Raw genomic sequence first — 14,448 nt, 5'->3', positions numbered from 1 at the left:
CAAGGCAATTAACACAAGCCTGAATGTCCCCTGAGGACTTCCATTACAGAGAGAGAATCGTAGCCTGGATTAACAGAACATGTTACAAATCTCTTGCAAGGTGGAATAGAACTCTTTTTTTTCCTACCTTCTCTTCTCTTAAATGGCACCATACTTCCCAATCCCCAGAGCTGGTTACTGCTTCCTATCCCCCCACTGCCAATAGCTTATTTTTCTCAGAGGTCTAGCTCCAAAAGGAAATCCCTCAGAGCTGTAATACTGACTATCAAATTGAAGAGGTGTGGCTGTTTCTTAAAATCTGTGCCATAATCTGAAATCTTTGCTTCTGTTAAATTTTTGCCCCAGTTCAGTTTAAATGCTCTGTTCACTGGTGCCTCTCTGGGAAATGTCTCCCCTGCTTGAAGATGTTCAAGCTTTTCTTTAACTGACCTCCACTGGCTTGCATCAGCAAAGGCTCTTGAAAATAAAGAACTCTTGAGAGAGGTGGGACTCATCAGAGAGAGGTGAGAGAAAGGCGGCAGGGAGCAGAAAGGTCAGAGAGGAGGAAAAGGTTAGTGGCTAATTTGGATAAACTGCATTTATAGTCAGAAGGAAAGGTCTTCAGGGCATTTTCATCACATCCTGCTCCTAAGTCTTTACTGCAGAAGGTGGGGAGCAAAGGAGGGGGAGGGGTGCTGCTGGTTAGGGTTTGTAATTTGTCAGTTTGTTTTCTTCTTTAAATACCAACTGTAACATTTTAATGAGGAAACAGAGCAGGCAATGATGACATGCTAAGATAAGCATGTGACTGAAGTGGGGGCAAACTCAGCGTTTTGCATTTGACTAAATCCCAAGACCAGACTGGCAACAGTAAGTCCCCCTCCACTTTACCTGGTGGGAGTGCTTGGGTTTGCTTCATTTCACATGCCATGGACAAAGGGGGAATGTTAAACCTTCCCTTTCAAATTGCCTTAGTATCAAAGTCTGGAAAATGCCCATTTGTATGTACTAGTGCTACAAAATATACAGAAGAAAATTTGACCAGGCATGAGAGGTCCTGTCCTCATTTACTGCTCTTGCATTAATACAAATCCATTTATTTTGAAAGGGAATTTTACCCTGGTTCACACTCCTATAATTAGTCACTCACCATAGAATTACCCTGCTCCCTCAGCTCCCAGATCTTCACAAATAGATAAATAGAAATGTAAATGCCCAGGTATTGCGCACAGAAAAAGTCCAGACACAGTCATGCACGTGCATCCCTTTGACATTAACTGAAGCAAATTAAAAAGGGTCAGTAAAAACCCCTCTCCCTGCTTGGAGCACCACACCTTGTGCAGACAATTGCATGGTGCCCTTGGCCGTGTCCTTGTCCTGTAATTTTTGATTGTGCCCTATTCTTTCTGCCTGTTAGAAGAGCTTGTTCTCAGGTGCTCCTTGATAAGGACTCTGCAGCATTAAGCAGTTTAGACCCAAGAGACCAAAGCTCACAGGTCATAAAAATAAACTGCAAGGTGAGATCTCAGATGAGCTGTGCCCTCAGCGTGGACACATATTGAACTGACACCTGCAGTGGGGCTGCTTACAGTCAGTCCTGCAAAGCTGGTTCCCCAGCTATTCAAGAGTTAAGGGAGCTCTGGGCAGCCCAAACATACTGCAAGACTCTCACACCTAGAAGGTTACAAGAAATCTCTGCAATGCTATGAGAAGAAGGCAGAGAAAGTTGTTAACCATTCCAATAATGTAGCCCTTAATAATGGCTTTTAGAAAATTACTTAGCATGGTTGTCTCTCTCGTTACACTTAGCATGATCAGATTGGCACTTTGGTTTAATGTACTGAATATATTTTGTGTGCATGTATTTATATATGGAAATATATGTAGATTTATGGCTACACATGAACTATGTAATACCAGCCATGGATTTCAGGACTCTTGCACAACAGGAGCACTGGCACAAGAGTCAGTGGATCTTTTTTCCATCCTTATTCCCTTTCTCCTGAGCATCTCACAGGCAGGACATTAGTGCAACTCTGCAGACTCTCCACATGAGGTGTTTTAGCCCAATTTGTGTGTGCATGCTCAGGGATGCTGGTGTAAGGAGAGCAGCCCCACTGCTGCCTCCCATCACTATCATCTTTTCTAAAAAGAGGAGAGGAAGAAAACCAACTGTGCCAAGAACAAGCACACAGGCTTACAGCCAGATGCTGAATAGGGTAGTGGAGCTCCACCCAATTGCTGAAGAAAGGAGGGATTTTTAACCCTTCATTTAGTAACCTGGCTGTTTTAAATCTTAATTCTCCTTGGAAGATGAAATGCAGGGAACTGAGATACTTAATTTGGAAGAAAGGTGGATTCAGGGGCATAAAAAATGTTGCAGAATAGAATCTCAAGCATTTTATTAAATATTTAGACCCTTCACCCTTCACAAGGGTAAAGTATTTCAAACACATCTATTTTTAGTGAGTGGGAAGAGCATGATGCACTGTAGGAAATTGTTATCAGGATGGTTTTTTTCCTGATGTATCCTGGTTACAAATATTCTACTCTAACAGTGAAACTTTTCAGCTCATCTACAGCCCCATGCACACATTTATGTAGCACCTTCAGAAACGATTGTGTAATTGCTTTTGACATTCACCGGCATGCTGTGCATCCAAGGAGAATTGATCCCTGAAAGCCAACTGCTGTCCCTGCCCATGTAACTGGCTGTGTGACACGTGTGCTATCAGGACACTAATTTAAGAGGAGTTTTTCACTGTGGCTGCCTATTCTACTGTGGAATTTGAAAGAAATACTTGAAACAATGAAGATGCTTTCCTGACATGATACAATCCACCACTGCCATTTCTTTTGGCTTGTAGTATGCAACATAAAATTTTAATAATCAAATATGGTGTGATACAAACCACAACTGTCAATAGATACAGTTAAAAGTTCAATGAGCACTAATCATCCTGCCTGCCTTTTCTGGAGGTAAGGACTGCAGAACATCAGAATGGTAAAGAAAGTTGGTTTTCACCTTTTGCATGTAATTCAGGGCAGGAACCACTCTGTGCCTTGGCCTGACTCTTCCTAGGCAGTACAAAAGTACAGACAACAGCAGCAGAAGGCTGAAAGTGCACAGCCTGTGCAGGTCATTTTAGAGTAGTGTTGTGATCTTTGTCTCTTCCTGGGACAGCAGTGCACTAGGAGTCTTTCTTGCCTTACATCTCATTTCTGATAAGGGTGATCAACCTCAGCTGGGAATTGTGGTCTCCATCCACAGCAGCTTCCCAAAGAACAGTGGGCTGCTCTGGCAGAAGGTGGGATCATATTCAAGGTGTTATAACAAAGGACATTTCCCAGGTAGAAATTTTGTGAAAGGCAGATAAAAAGAAAGCACTGGGAATGTCCAAACCCTCTTATTACCGTAACAGCGGTTGCAGTAAAATAAATCCCCAAGCAGCACTCTGCAGAGAAAAAGCAAAGTCCTGATGTCTTTTTCCACTCCTTCCTCAAACCTGCAGCTGAGTCAAAGGCCCACAGTAGAAGAGCTACGTGAGAGGAAGATCCTCATCCGCTTCAGTGACTACGTGGAGGTGGCAGACGCACAGGACTATGACAGGAGGGCAGACAAACCCTGGACACGACTCACAGCTGCCGACAAAGTAAGGGGGGCAACTCTGGGAGAGCCATGGCCTAAACAGCCAGAGCATGTCATGGAAAACAGCATCCCTTGGGTCCCACAGGTCCCATGGCTGTCAAGGAAGAAACATCTACCTGACATCCCTTTCCAATACACCTGTGGTTTTTTCCCATTCACGCGGTTTGTTTGTTTGTTTGTTTGTTTGTTTGTTTGTTTGTTTGAAACATAAATCTTTGGCAAGAAGGTTTCTATATGCATGGAAACCAGGAGGGAAGGAATCCCAAGCCCCTTGAGGAGAGGTCTTGATGATAGCCCTGTTGTTTGTTGATTTTGGTCTTATCACATTATGCTGCCAGCTGAAAGCTCTGGAAAGACTTAGCAGAGCAGTGAGACAGGAATGTGTGCCAGAATGGCTCTGCCAGGACAGGACAGACTTGGGTGTGAAAATGCCAGCAGGTCAATTTGGCAAAGGTACCTCCATCCCTCCAAAGCCAGAATCACTTCTCTCTAGAGTGTTACAACAGGGATATTTGCTCAGGATTTCTGCCACAGAGTATTTTAAGCACTGAACTGAAATCACAGAAGACCTGCAGATGAAAAAAAAGGAATACTTTGGTATTGATGGAACTGCCCTCTGAGCACTGGTGGAACTTCCCTAAATAGTGTCTCTGGTGTTGACATTAATGGTATTAATACCTGTGAAGCTGCTGGCAAATTATATCAGTCACATTCTGAGGATCTTAATGGGACCTCAGGAAAAATATGTAAAAGATTTTATAGACATTGCAAGAAGCAAGGACTATGAGGCTCAGTGATTCACTCATGAATCTTATAGTCACTCTGTGATGCCCTTTTAATTTCAAAGACTTTCAGATACCTGAATTCAGGCCTTGACTACTTCTTTGCCATGGAACTCAGTCATTTAGCAATGGAGAGCATGATGTCCAATGTTTAGAGCTTTAGCAGAGTTTCCAGCTACACCACTCATCTGTGGTGCTCTTGGTTTTATTCGCAAAGGACAGCCTGTTTTACTAGTATAATTCAACCAAAGGATTTGTACAGTTTTTTGACATTGTTCTCCCCCTTGATAGAGGGATTTTTTCAGTTTAGCTTTGGTTAAGTTAATGTAGCATAAACTGATCTGAAAAAAAAAATAAAAACTTCCTCAGGACTGTCCATAGACCATAATATACTGGGTTAAATTAGCTTTTTATTTTTTTTAACCTCACCATGTTTGACAAGATATTAGTCAACTGACTTAGCTTTATTCTTTTAATTATTAGATGAGGGAGGGAATAAATCTCCCAACTGGTTCTACAGCCTTTAAGAGATCCCTGTCTGGTTTGAAAGGCATGGAGAAACCTCAGCTGGGCATGGAGATTTGATCTCTCATCCTATGTCTCTGAAAACAACAAGCATTAAATACCATTATTAAATGTAACCTAATAAGGAAATTAGTATTAAGGCAGAGTATTTGTCACTTCTTTTTTTATAATGCATGTGCAAGTTCAGTAGTCAGAGAAAAGGGTTAAGCCCTTCAAATTAACCTTTTCTCAGCAAAGCACCATCAGAAGAAGAGATGTTTGTCATTCTAATATTAATGCCTTTTATAGCATGAGGAAGCAAATAGATTGGGTTTTTTTGGGTTTTGTGGGCAGTATTTTGATTACTGTCATACAGGTGACCTACTTTTCCTCAACACTATGTCCACTATTGGAAAAAATAGCCAGACAAATTGTAACAAAGCTGCATCATCTTAGATAGGATGCTGAGATTCAGTAGCTGTCTTCATTGGTCAACACAAACTAGATTTACTGCAAAAACAGATTTTAGGAATGGGTTCTTCTGTTTGCCAGTAAATCTTGCTCTGAGTGCTGTGTGGAGGGAACTGCCTTCAGTCAGAGTTTGTCTTTAGCAGGTCTGACCCTTAGGGGAAGGAAAAGGGCATTTTTGCATCTCTCCAACAGATGAGGGATGGAGGGGGGAATAGATCTCCCCTGTGATTGTGGGAGTCAACCAACATAGGTTGTGGGAGTCAGCCACCCCTGTGGCCTCCTTCACAGTCACTTCAGTAGCAGATTGCTCTGCTGAAGGCAGCCCAGGAGCTGCTGCAGAGCCATCACTCTGTCCTGATGGATGAGGCAGCACCTGACAGGCACTTCTAAGGGAAATAACAAACGAAAGCTGTGGAGAAGGAGCAGGAAGGGCCTTTTCTGTACAAAAACACTTGCAAAATCCATCACTTAGGGTTTGTCAAAGTAAAGGTAGTTGCTGAATGCAGCAGCGGTTATTGCAAAAGTCCTGTTTTGGGCTTGTGCTACTCATCCTGGTTTAGATTTCCTTCACTGAGAAAAATTCCTGACAGACACGAGTACCACTTACTGGAGCACCCCCTTTCCACCTCTGATCCTAATGTTTTCAGCATCACACAGAAAGGCAGTGCACACACCTCAGACCCATGGGAGCGTTTGGCCACAGCAGACACCTTGTCCATCGCCTCCAAATGCTCACAGTGAAACCACTCGTGAACAACAAATAGCACAGAGCTGTCAGAGGTCTTGACTCTGAGCTTGGGACTTGAGCCATTTCTGCTGAGCACCATCTCTACCACGCAGCTGAGTCCCTCCAAGTCACCCCCTCTGGTTTTTTATTCTTCAGTATTTCTTTTCCTGCCAGTACCCCCTGGTTTTATTTGCCCTCACAGACAAGGCACAGAGGCTGAATACCACCACTCCATGACAGGGTTTCTGCTGGATTAATTTGTCAAATCACTTCAATAAACAGCACAGCTGGGTCAGAAGAGAGAAGCAGGGCAGAGGGCCACAGCCCAAGGCAGAGTAGAGGGCAGGGAGCCTCTTTCCTTCCCAAATAAGATCAGTCGCTTTATGTAACATCACCTGAGGAAATCCAGGACCAATAAAGGCAGAAGACATCTCAAACACAAGTCTGTCAGGATCTGAGGCTGGTCTAGTCACAGTCCAGTCTGGAACAGATCACAGTGTTTCACAAACTGCAGTCACATTTTTTTTCTCATGCTTGTGCTAATTTGGATTTTGTACATGTTAATGTTCACATAATAAGCCAGAATTGGGTTCTGTACCTGCATTGTCTGTGATATGTTTTCAAATTGAGCCATTCCACCAAAGCATTTCTCTCTTCCCTTTATGTGATTTAGAACATGCTTATCTCTGTTCCTTTTTACATTTTAAAGTCTTTATGTTTGTCTTTGTCTCTCTGATAATGTTATCTCTCTGCTTTACTTTTAATATACTGTTTTGAGAACAAAGTGACCTTATTTTGATCTCTCTCATTTATACATTTATGAGTTTCTTTGTCCTTTGCAGGCAGCCATTCGAAAAGAGCTTAATGAATTTAAAAGCTCTGAAATGGAAGTTCATGAATTAAGTAGGCATCTAACAAGGTAAGCTGAGAGATTAATTTTTTAAGACTATAAATGAATACTGTTGTTTTCAAAAGAAAATCAAAGCCAGCAGCTGTTTCTCCAACATGCACTGAACACACCGTGAGGTCTAGACAACATTTAGAATTACAGGCTGTAAAAGCAACTCACACAGGCAAACACGTGCTGCCCCATTATGTGGAGTTATGCAGGCACATGCCATTTAATGAAGTATAACCTGGGGTTTTTTTAAATCATCATGCTGCATATCTGTTCTTCTGAGATGAAAAATTTAAAAAAAGAGCTGGTGTCAGAAGGAGGACAGGGAACCCTTGTAGAGCACATAGCAAAGTCTGGGTGAGTGCACACTGAGCCCTGCTGTGTGTGCAGCTGTTCCACACCACACAGATCCCACCCACAGATCTCTCAGTCTCGTCCTCCACACCTGGCCATTGATGCAGTGGGGCATGGCAAGATCCACACTGTAAGAGAAGCACTGTTATTTACACCTTGGGCTTCTTTTTAGTTTTAAAAGTAGAGACTGAACAAATTATCCATGAGCCCAAATCAGCCACTTTCCTCTCTGATGGGCTAGGGCTGAAGTCAGGTCTTTACAAATCAACACTTTAGACTTTAAAGACAAGTGTTGGGTACTGAAGACAAGTGACAGTGAGATCTAGTGTGAAACTGGAGCTGCCCTTGTATTAATGTGTTCATCAGTTCTGTGCTTATGAAAAATGCAGGTGGTACTTTTAGGAAAAATACAGAAAAGCTTAAGGAAAAATTAATTTTGTATTAGAAGATTTTTATGTGTATAAATTAATAATTATATTAAAATTCACCACATGTATTATGCATATATTACCTTGCAGAAATGATCTCCCTTTTCCATCCTAGCATGTGCTAGGCTGGTTGCACTGGGGTTTGTAGTGACGGAGTGCTGCTAGAGACAAGCCAGCTGTCTCTGAGCCACAAGGTCTGGGAGAAGCCTTAGGATGTACAGTTGACCTAGATCTGTTGACCCCAGTGACTGAACCTTTGAGGGACATTTGGCTCCTCCAGGGCAAGGTGACAAATGTAGAAAGGATGAGGCTGTTTTAAAGGGGGTGTTGCTACAAGTAGTCAAGCTCCACTGAGAGCTCCTTTGAATTCCATGAAGCCTTTAGCATCACACAACATACAGACTGGTTTAGTTTTCCAGAAGTCTTTCCGGCTGCTTGGCTTTCACAGGTTTCTGCACAGTATTTCCTTCTCTTCCAGTGTTGGAGTAAGCAGTGACCCTTTAAAGTTTGTATCTGAAAACTGCTGAGCAGCTTGGACTCAGTAATTCTGGGCCAGGCAGAGAGCCACAGCTCACATAACAGACCCTGGAATAAGGCTTTGCCTGAAGAATAGCAGGACTTACTGGTTCAACAAGTGGCTTTGGGAAAACACACTTGAAGGAAGCATGCTTAAACAAAAGAGAGTATTTCCCTTAAATAAACTTAGATAAATCACCATTATAAAGTCATTAGCAAGGTAATGAGCTCTTCATGTCATTAAGCAGTGGCAAGAGCAAAGAATGTGAGCATCACTTTACTAGTGGAACATTAATTAATTCATAATAGAGTGAAAAATCAAAGCTTAAAAAATGTGTATTTGCAGATCTGACAAACCAAGGCCTTCTGACACAAGGTGCCTTGCAGGAAGGGTGGCCGTTTTAGCTCCATTTATCTCTTTAGCCTCCAACATTAAAGAATAATCATGGTTAAATTGTATGTAAATCTTTCTGGCAAAATAGCATAAGGTTTGTCTAAACCAGACAATTTTTGTGGAGTCAGGCCTTGTATGGCCTGGAAGAGGGCGAGCTGATCTGCTATTGCCCACTCAGGGATCCAAGGATAGGATGGACCCAAGTGTATGAACGTCTCTGGTAGATTTTGGTGCAAACAGCTTACACCTATGAACTGTGAGTCTGGCAAGGGCCAAGAAAGTGTGAGTGTCTGTCTGTTTGGGTCCTCTTGCTAGCATGGCTGATGTCAATGCTGCAGGAATTGAACTGCCTAATGGTGTCACTGTAGCAATTAGTTCTCCTACTTTTTTATGTGCAATATACATGTGAGGATATTATCTTACTGTTTCTCTTTTTTTTTCCCCCTTGGGTTTTAGGTTTCATAGACCGTAGCAGATCAATTCTACCTGACTACTATGCCATCTTCAAAACATAACTAAAAGGAACCATAAGTGCTGGTATTATTCACTTCCCTGTTACGTACAATGTAAATCTTCCGAACTGCCTTTTTAAAAAAAAAAAAAAAAAAAAAAAAAAGTAGAAAAATAAATATTAAAAAAAAGGAGAATTGTATTTACATGTGATGAGTACTGCAGCATCATCAGACCTGCTGGTTCAAGCTTCAGTAACAGAAAATACCCCTGGTGGGAAATTGTGCCAAGAGTTGGCCGCTATGTATAGGACTTTCCCGGCATGTGGATTTGCCATATGTGTTCAAGCCCAGCTGGTGGTGCAACCATTGTTGTCTTCAGGCACCCCTCATCCTGACAAGCCTCTGTCATCAAGCCTAGAGAGCCCTGAGACGTGTTCAGGGAATCACTTGGCCTGGGTGAAGTCTCCAAAAGATGAGCCCCTATGGCACTAAAGCACTTACACCAAACACTCCTTTCAAGCTGAGAGCACCTTATGAGGACAGTGAAGGAGTGAAACTCTCCATGGGCCAGCCCATCTGTGAATATCATCTGAGATAGAAAGGTATTTCTTTCCCTGGAGAAGTTTTCAGCCAGTCAGTAGACATTATTCAGCTTCCAAGCAGAAAAATCCTCTGAAGAACAGGACTCCCTACTGAAGGCTGCTTCACTTCTAGCAACTGTTTGTTTTTCATCTCTTTCAAGTATAATTTTCTAAACCCGGTTGTGAGCCCATTAGCAGTAAGTGACAAGAACACTGAGAACCAGCAAGCAAAAGCCCATCTCTTCGTGGTCACTGCATGGCATCTGCTCTGCTTGTAGTTTGTCTTACACCCAAACCTTGTGACTGTGTGAGAGCCAGCGTGCCCCTGGCAGCAGGAAAGGCTGGGATTGCCCTCCGGCTCTGCAGAGGGACATGCAATAGGAGGGGTGGGAGGTTCCATGGAGGATATCTAATGTCTCTCTATCAGGTGTCTCAAGAACTGATCCCAAACTCACACTGAGCAAAGCATGACAAGGTATGTTACCTGGCCTAACAAATGGAGTCTGGGGCATTCTTATGGATGGTGGGACTTGTCACTGGTACCCACAGCTGAGGCATAAGGACAGCAATTCAGAGGTGTTCTGAATTTATTGGTTCTAACTTTGGTTTTAATTTATTTTTATTATAGTGGTTTAACACACAAACTGACCAAGCAGAGCTCGGAGAGCTGGTCACTCTGGGCCTGGCTTACTTGCCAACTTAAGTGTGTGCTCTACAGTGAGGAAGCACACACACCCTCACTGCTTTCAAGAATATGTCTAAGAGGCTTAATTGAACCTGGACACAATTAAGTGCTTTTCTGAACTTAGGCCATCACCTTCCAGAATTAAGTCCTTAACTAGTATAATGCCAGCAAACTGGGGCAGACATTGTCAGGATTCCTTTCAAGCTCTTACAGGATACTACTATGCCATGTTTTGGGACAGTGGCTGAAAGCACTGTAGCAACATGACTGTAAGAAGTTCCAGATTATTATTCCAGGACACCTTTTCTTCCACAATAGCTATTTTCCTTTGACAGTTTGAACAGAGAGGCCAAAGTTTTTTACTACAGAATAGTTATTTCTGTTATTCTTTCACTAATTTTTCCTTTCTCACTGTCTTCCATGTATCTATCCTCTCTTCTGTACTCCCTTTCCAGGTCCCCCTGTTCCATGCTAACATTGCCCTTCACTGATTGCAGGCCAAGACATCTCTCACCCTTGAGCATTTAATGCTCAAGTGCAGTGCAGTGTAGTGCCAAAACTCCTGCCTCTTCTCAGGCCTCACCTCACTCCTCTGGATGCAGGAGTATGGCCAAAGGATCTACACAGAGCCCATGGAGTGGCTCTAGCACCCAGCCTGCCCCAACAACCCTGGTAGTGAGGGTGGTGCCCTCCATCTGCTCTTGGTGGTGGCACTCAGCACCTTGCAGATTGGCCCTCCAGCAGAGAGAAGCAAAAACTTTCCATTCTCATCCATGGCCATCCTTGCAATACTGTGGATTATTAGTTATTAAATGAAGATTGGCTGTTGTAGGATGGAACATCAAACGAAAGTAAAAAACAGGTGGTTTCTGGTGCTTCCCTGGATGATGATTCCTGAGGAAATGCACCATGATCCCTGTATCACCAGCTCACACTTGCTTTAGATAGAAGTTCATCAGCAGTGAAAACCTTCAGTGTGCAGTGTTATCAGCTCAGTGCAGCAGAGGCTGGGCACTACCAGCCAGGAATACACTGCTTTGGGGTTATTGTCATGAAAACCTCAGTTCTTGTTTATAAATTCATTCACATACATATGCACACAAGTTAAATAACTGCATCAGAGCTTTAAAACAAGGAAAGGAAGTCTTTATGCTTTTAACTGCACAGACTGCACTGCATTAGCAAAGAGCTCCGGAACAGAGCTGTTCTGAAGAACAACAAATCCTTGTGTTCCCAGCATGGATCTCACACCTGCCCTGGCATCTCTAGTGTAGAGGATCACTGTGAAATGGAAGGGACACTGTTTAAGGAGCAGTGGTGACAGGAAGCACAGGACTTGGTAGGCTAGTGGGAGGGAAGGTGAGGGTTTGTTTCATTTTTATTAACAAAATTAAGAGGAAGGAGGTGGAAGTCACAGGCTGCTGCTGTCTGTCCATTGTTAGTGCTGGAGTCCCCAGGGCAGTGATCACTCTGGGCACTGCCACTGTCCCCCACAGGCACAGCCCCAAGCAGTGCCCACACTGCCAGTCTGACACCCAAAATAAACCCTTGTGCACTGTCTGAGATACATAACAGCCAATCCTGGGTGATGGCCAAACATTCCCCAGCACCTTCATCCCAGTGAGCCCATGGCAGGTCCCTTCTGACCACTCAGCAAGTTGCCACACTCAGCCTTGCCCATGATTTTGTGCTGTCCCCAGGGCAGCTCCATGCAGCAATGCTTTTTTTATTTTTTTTTCCTTATTTCTTTTGTTGTTTTTTTTTTACTTAACTCATAGCTGAGCAGACACCATACAGAAGTGGAAGAATTTCCATATTTCTCCCCAGATGGAAATAGAGCTTATACCTGAAAAGGGTGAAGGTGAAGAAAAAGAAGCCATACAAGGTGTTTGGCACTGCAGTATCACCAAACTGACACTTCATCTGCTTTCAGCTTCAGTGGGTCTGGGTAGTTTGCAAAGTTAACCTTTGCCAAAGCATTCCACAGCAGGAATGTTCCTTTCAGGGCCTGAACACATCCTTGGTGTGCACACCCACCGCTGGCATCCTTGGGAAGTTGCACACAGACTGGGAAACTGCTGGTCCCTTTTTTTATAAATCTGGTTTCTTAAGAATTGTTTTCTGATCTGTGAAAGCCATCTCCATCATGGCAAAGGAGCTGTGATTCTGTTGGCAGTAAAGGGAAAAAACCAAACAACAAACAGTCAATGATTTCTCTCCTTTGACCTGGATTATGTGTAGGACATAATGATGGCATTCCTGCCAAGACTGCATTAGCACAGTCATCCCCATTCTGATTGGAAGGAGATTATTAGTGGTAGTAAAGAAATTACACCAGGTTTAGAGAATGGGAAAGTCAACACAGAATAAAAATTACTATTCCAGAGGTAATCCATCTCCAGAAGTAATAATCAAGGAATAGAAGCATTTTGGTTATATCTACCAAATTCTGAATACTTAAAGTGTGCAAGTATTTTGACATCTGCTGTATTTGGCAGCCTGCAGAATAATGAAGTAGAAATGGGGACTAAGGGGTGGCTGGGGAGGTGGTGGGGATTGAAAAAGCAGTTCCAAAAGATCTAGACAAAAAAATTTGGTTGTTTGGGAAAAGTGATGGTGAGGAAGCCCAACAGTGGCACACCTTCACCAGCAGAGGGTTGCAGGGACCTGGTGACACCATTCTGACTCAGAGGGAATGTGGGCTTTGTGGCTTTTGCCCACCCTACATCCCACTGGGTGGGTACTTGCAGTCTGAAGAAGTTTCAGGCTGCAGTTTGCTGCGAAGGAGCTCAGGCCAACTTTTGGGTCTAAGCAATTCCTAGTGAACACACTGGGCATTATCAGAAGAGAAGGAAGAGGCAGGGAAAAGAACATAATAGACTTTTAGCTATTTTATGTTAACTGAAACCATTTAGTGAGGCCATTACACAAATAAATCTCATCCTAATCCATGTGTAACCACTGAATTCTGTCATCACTGCAAGTACTCACCAAATTCACCCTTCCTTGTTTCTACAGCACCACCTGTGCAATGCAAACACTATAAACCAAGAGAGGGGAGAGCACTTCCAACATGCCTAGTGAAGCTTGCACTCATAAAAATAGATGGGCAAGGTGGAAACCCATAGTTATACACGACTGGGGGCTCCCTAACGTGCCTGCAAATAAAATAACTTTGTATAAATAGCCATGGGAGATGACTAGGCTAATAAAAAAATCAGGAAAGAAGGGAGGACAAATTATTTTTCCCAGGTGTTCAGTCTGCTTGAGCTTGGAACAACTTCTGTAAACAAAGAGGAGGTGACGGGCACATACCCTGTGTTCCTGTGTGTCCCAGTTACTCCTGCACCAGTTGCATTTTCCAGTTGATATCCAAGTGTATGTATATAGATTGTCTTTGTATAGGAGTGAGTGTGGTGGCTGTCAATCGTGATCTTCCAGTATTGTAATTTAACAGATTATGGCTGTATGAAAATGATGTAAATAACTAGAAAAAATTAAACTGGATCTCTATGTCCTAGTTTTTGTACATACTGAAACTGCATGGTATTTAAATTATTGTTTGTCTCTGATGTATGCAGTTTCTTAAAAAAATTCATTTAAAAAAAGCTTTCTGGTGCCTGTGTATTTTATCACCCTCTGTCCCAATGACTGACAATGTAACACACAGAGGCACTCAAGGATACCAGCCAGGCTCTCCCACACCTCCATGGGAGCAAAGCAGGAAAGGGAGACTTCCCAAAGTGGATGGATGGGACAGATCAGTTGAGCCCCAAGCACCATGGCTGGGCTGGTGCAGCTCAGCAAAGAAGGACAAGTGGTACCTCAGCTGCTGAAGGGGTACCTGGCACCCCCCCAGTGAAGAACAAATCCAACAGTCTGCACTAGACACGCACAGGCATCCAAAAACCCCACAACCAAACCCCATCTGTCACCACAATGCTGCTGGTGCAGGCTGTGCCCTGCCAGGGCCAGCTGCCAGAGTCAATGTGCAGCACCAGTAAGTGCTGCTGCTGTTCAGCAGATTC

General features: G+C 43.3%; 1 protein-coding gene across 10 annotated transcripts in view; it reads left to right on the top strand.

The window, feature by feature from the left end:
- The window catches only part of PHACTR1 (phosphatase and actin regulator 1), a 301,804-nt gene extending 287,845 nt beyond the window's left edge, over positions 1-13,959 (top strand). For 9 of the 10 annotated variants that reach the window (XM_036406273.2, XM_036406271.2, XM_036406270.2 and 6 more), the window contains 3 exons: positions 3,492-3,632; positions 6,955-7,031; positions 9,159-13,959. In XM_036406273.2, the coding sequence (XP_036262166.1) occupies positions 3,492-3,632; positions 6,955-7,031; positions 9,159-9,174 (234 nt within the window). In that variant the 3' untranslated portion in view covers positions 9,175-13,959. Of the gene's footprint in view, positions 1-3,491; positions 3,633-6,954; positions 7,036-9,158 lie in introns of those variants that run through there. The other variant, XM_054515622.1, reaches the window with a different exon arrangement.
- Positions 13,960-14,448: the final 489 nt, after the last annotated feature.

The sequence above is a fragment of the Molothrus ater genome, chromosome 1, assembly GCF_012460135.2.
Source record: "Molothrus ater isolate BHLD 08-10-18 breed brown headed cowbird chromosome 1, BPBGC_Mater_1.1, whole genome shotgun sequence".
NCBI lineage: Eukaryota > Metazoa > Chordata > Aves > Passeriformes > Icteridae > Molothrus > Molothrus ater.
Note: the sequence above shows the minus strand (reverse complement) of the source record. Positions and strands in the feature narration are given on the sequence as shown.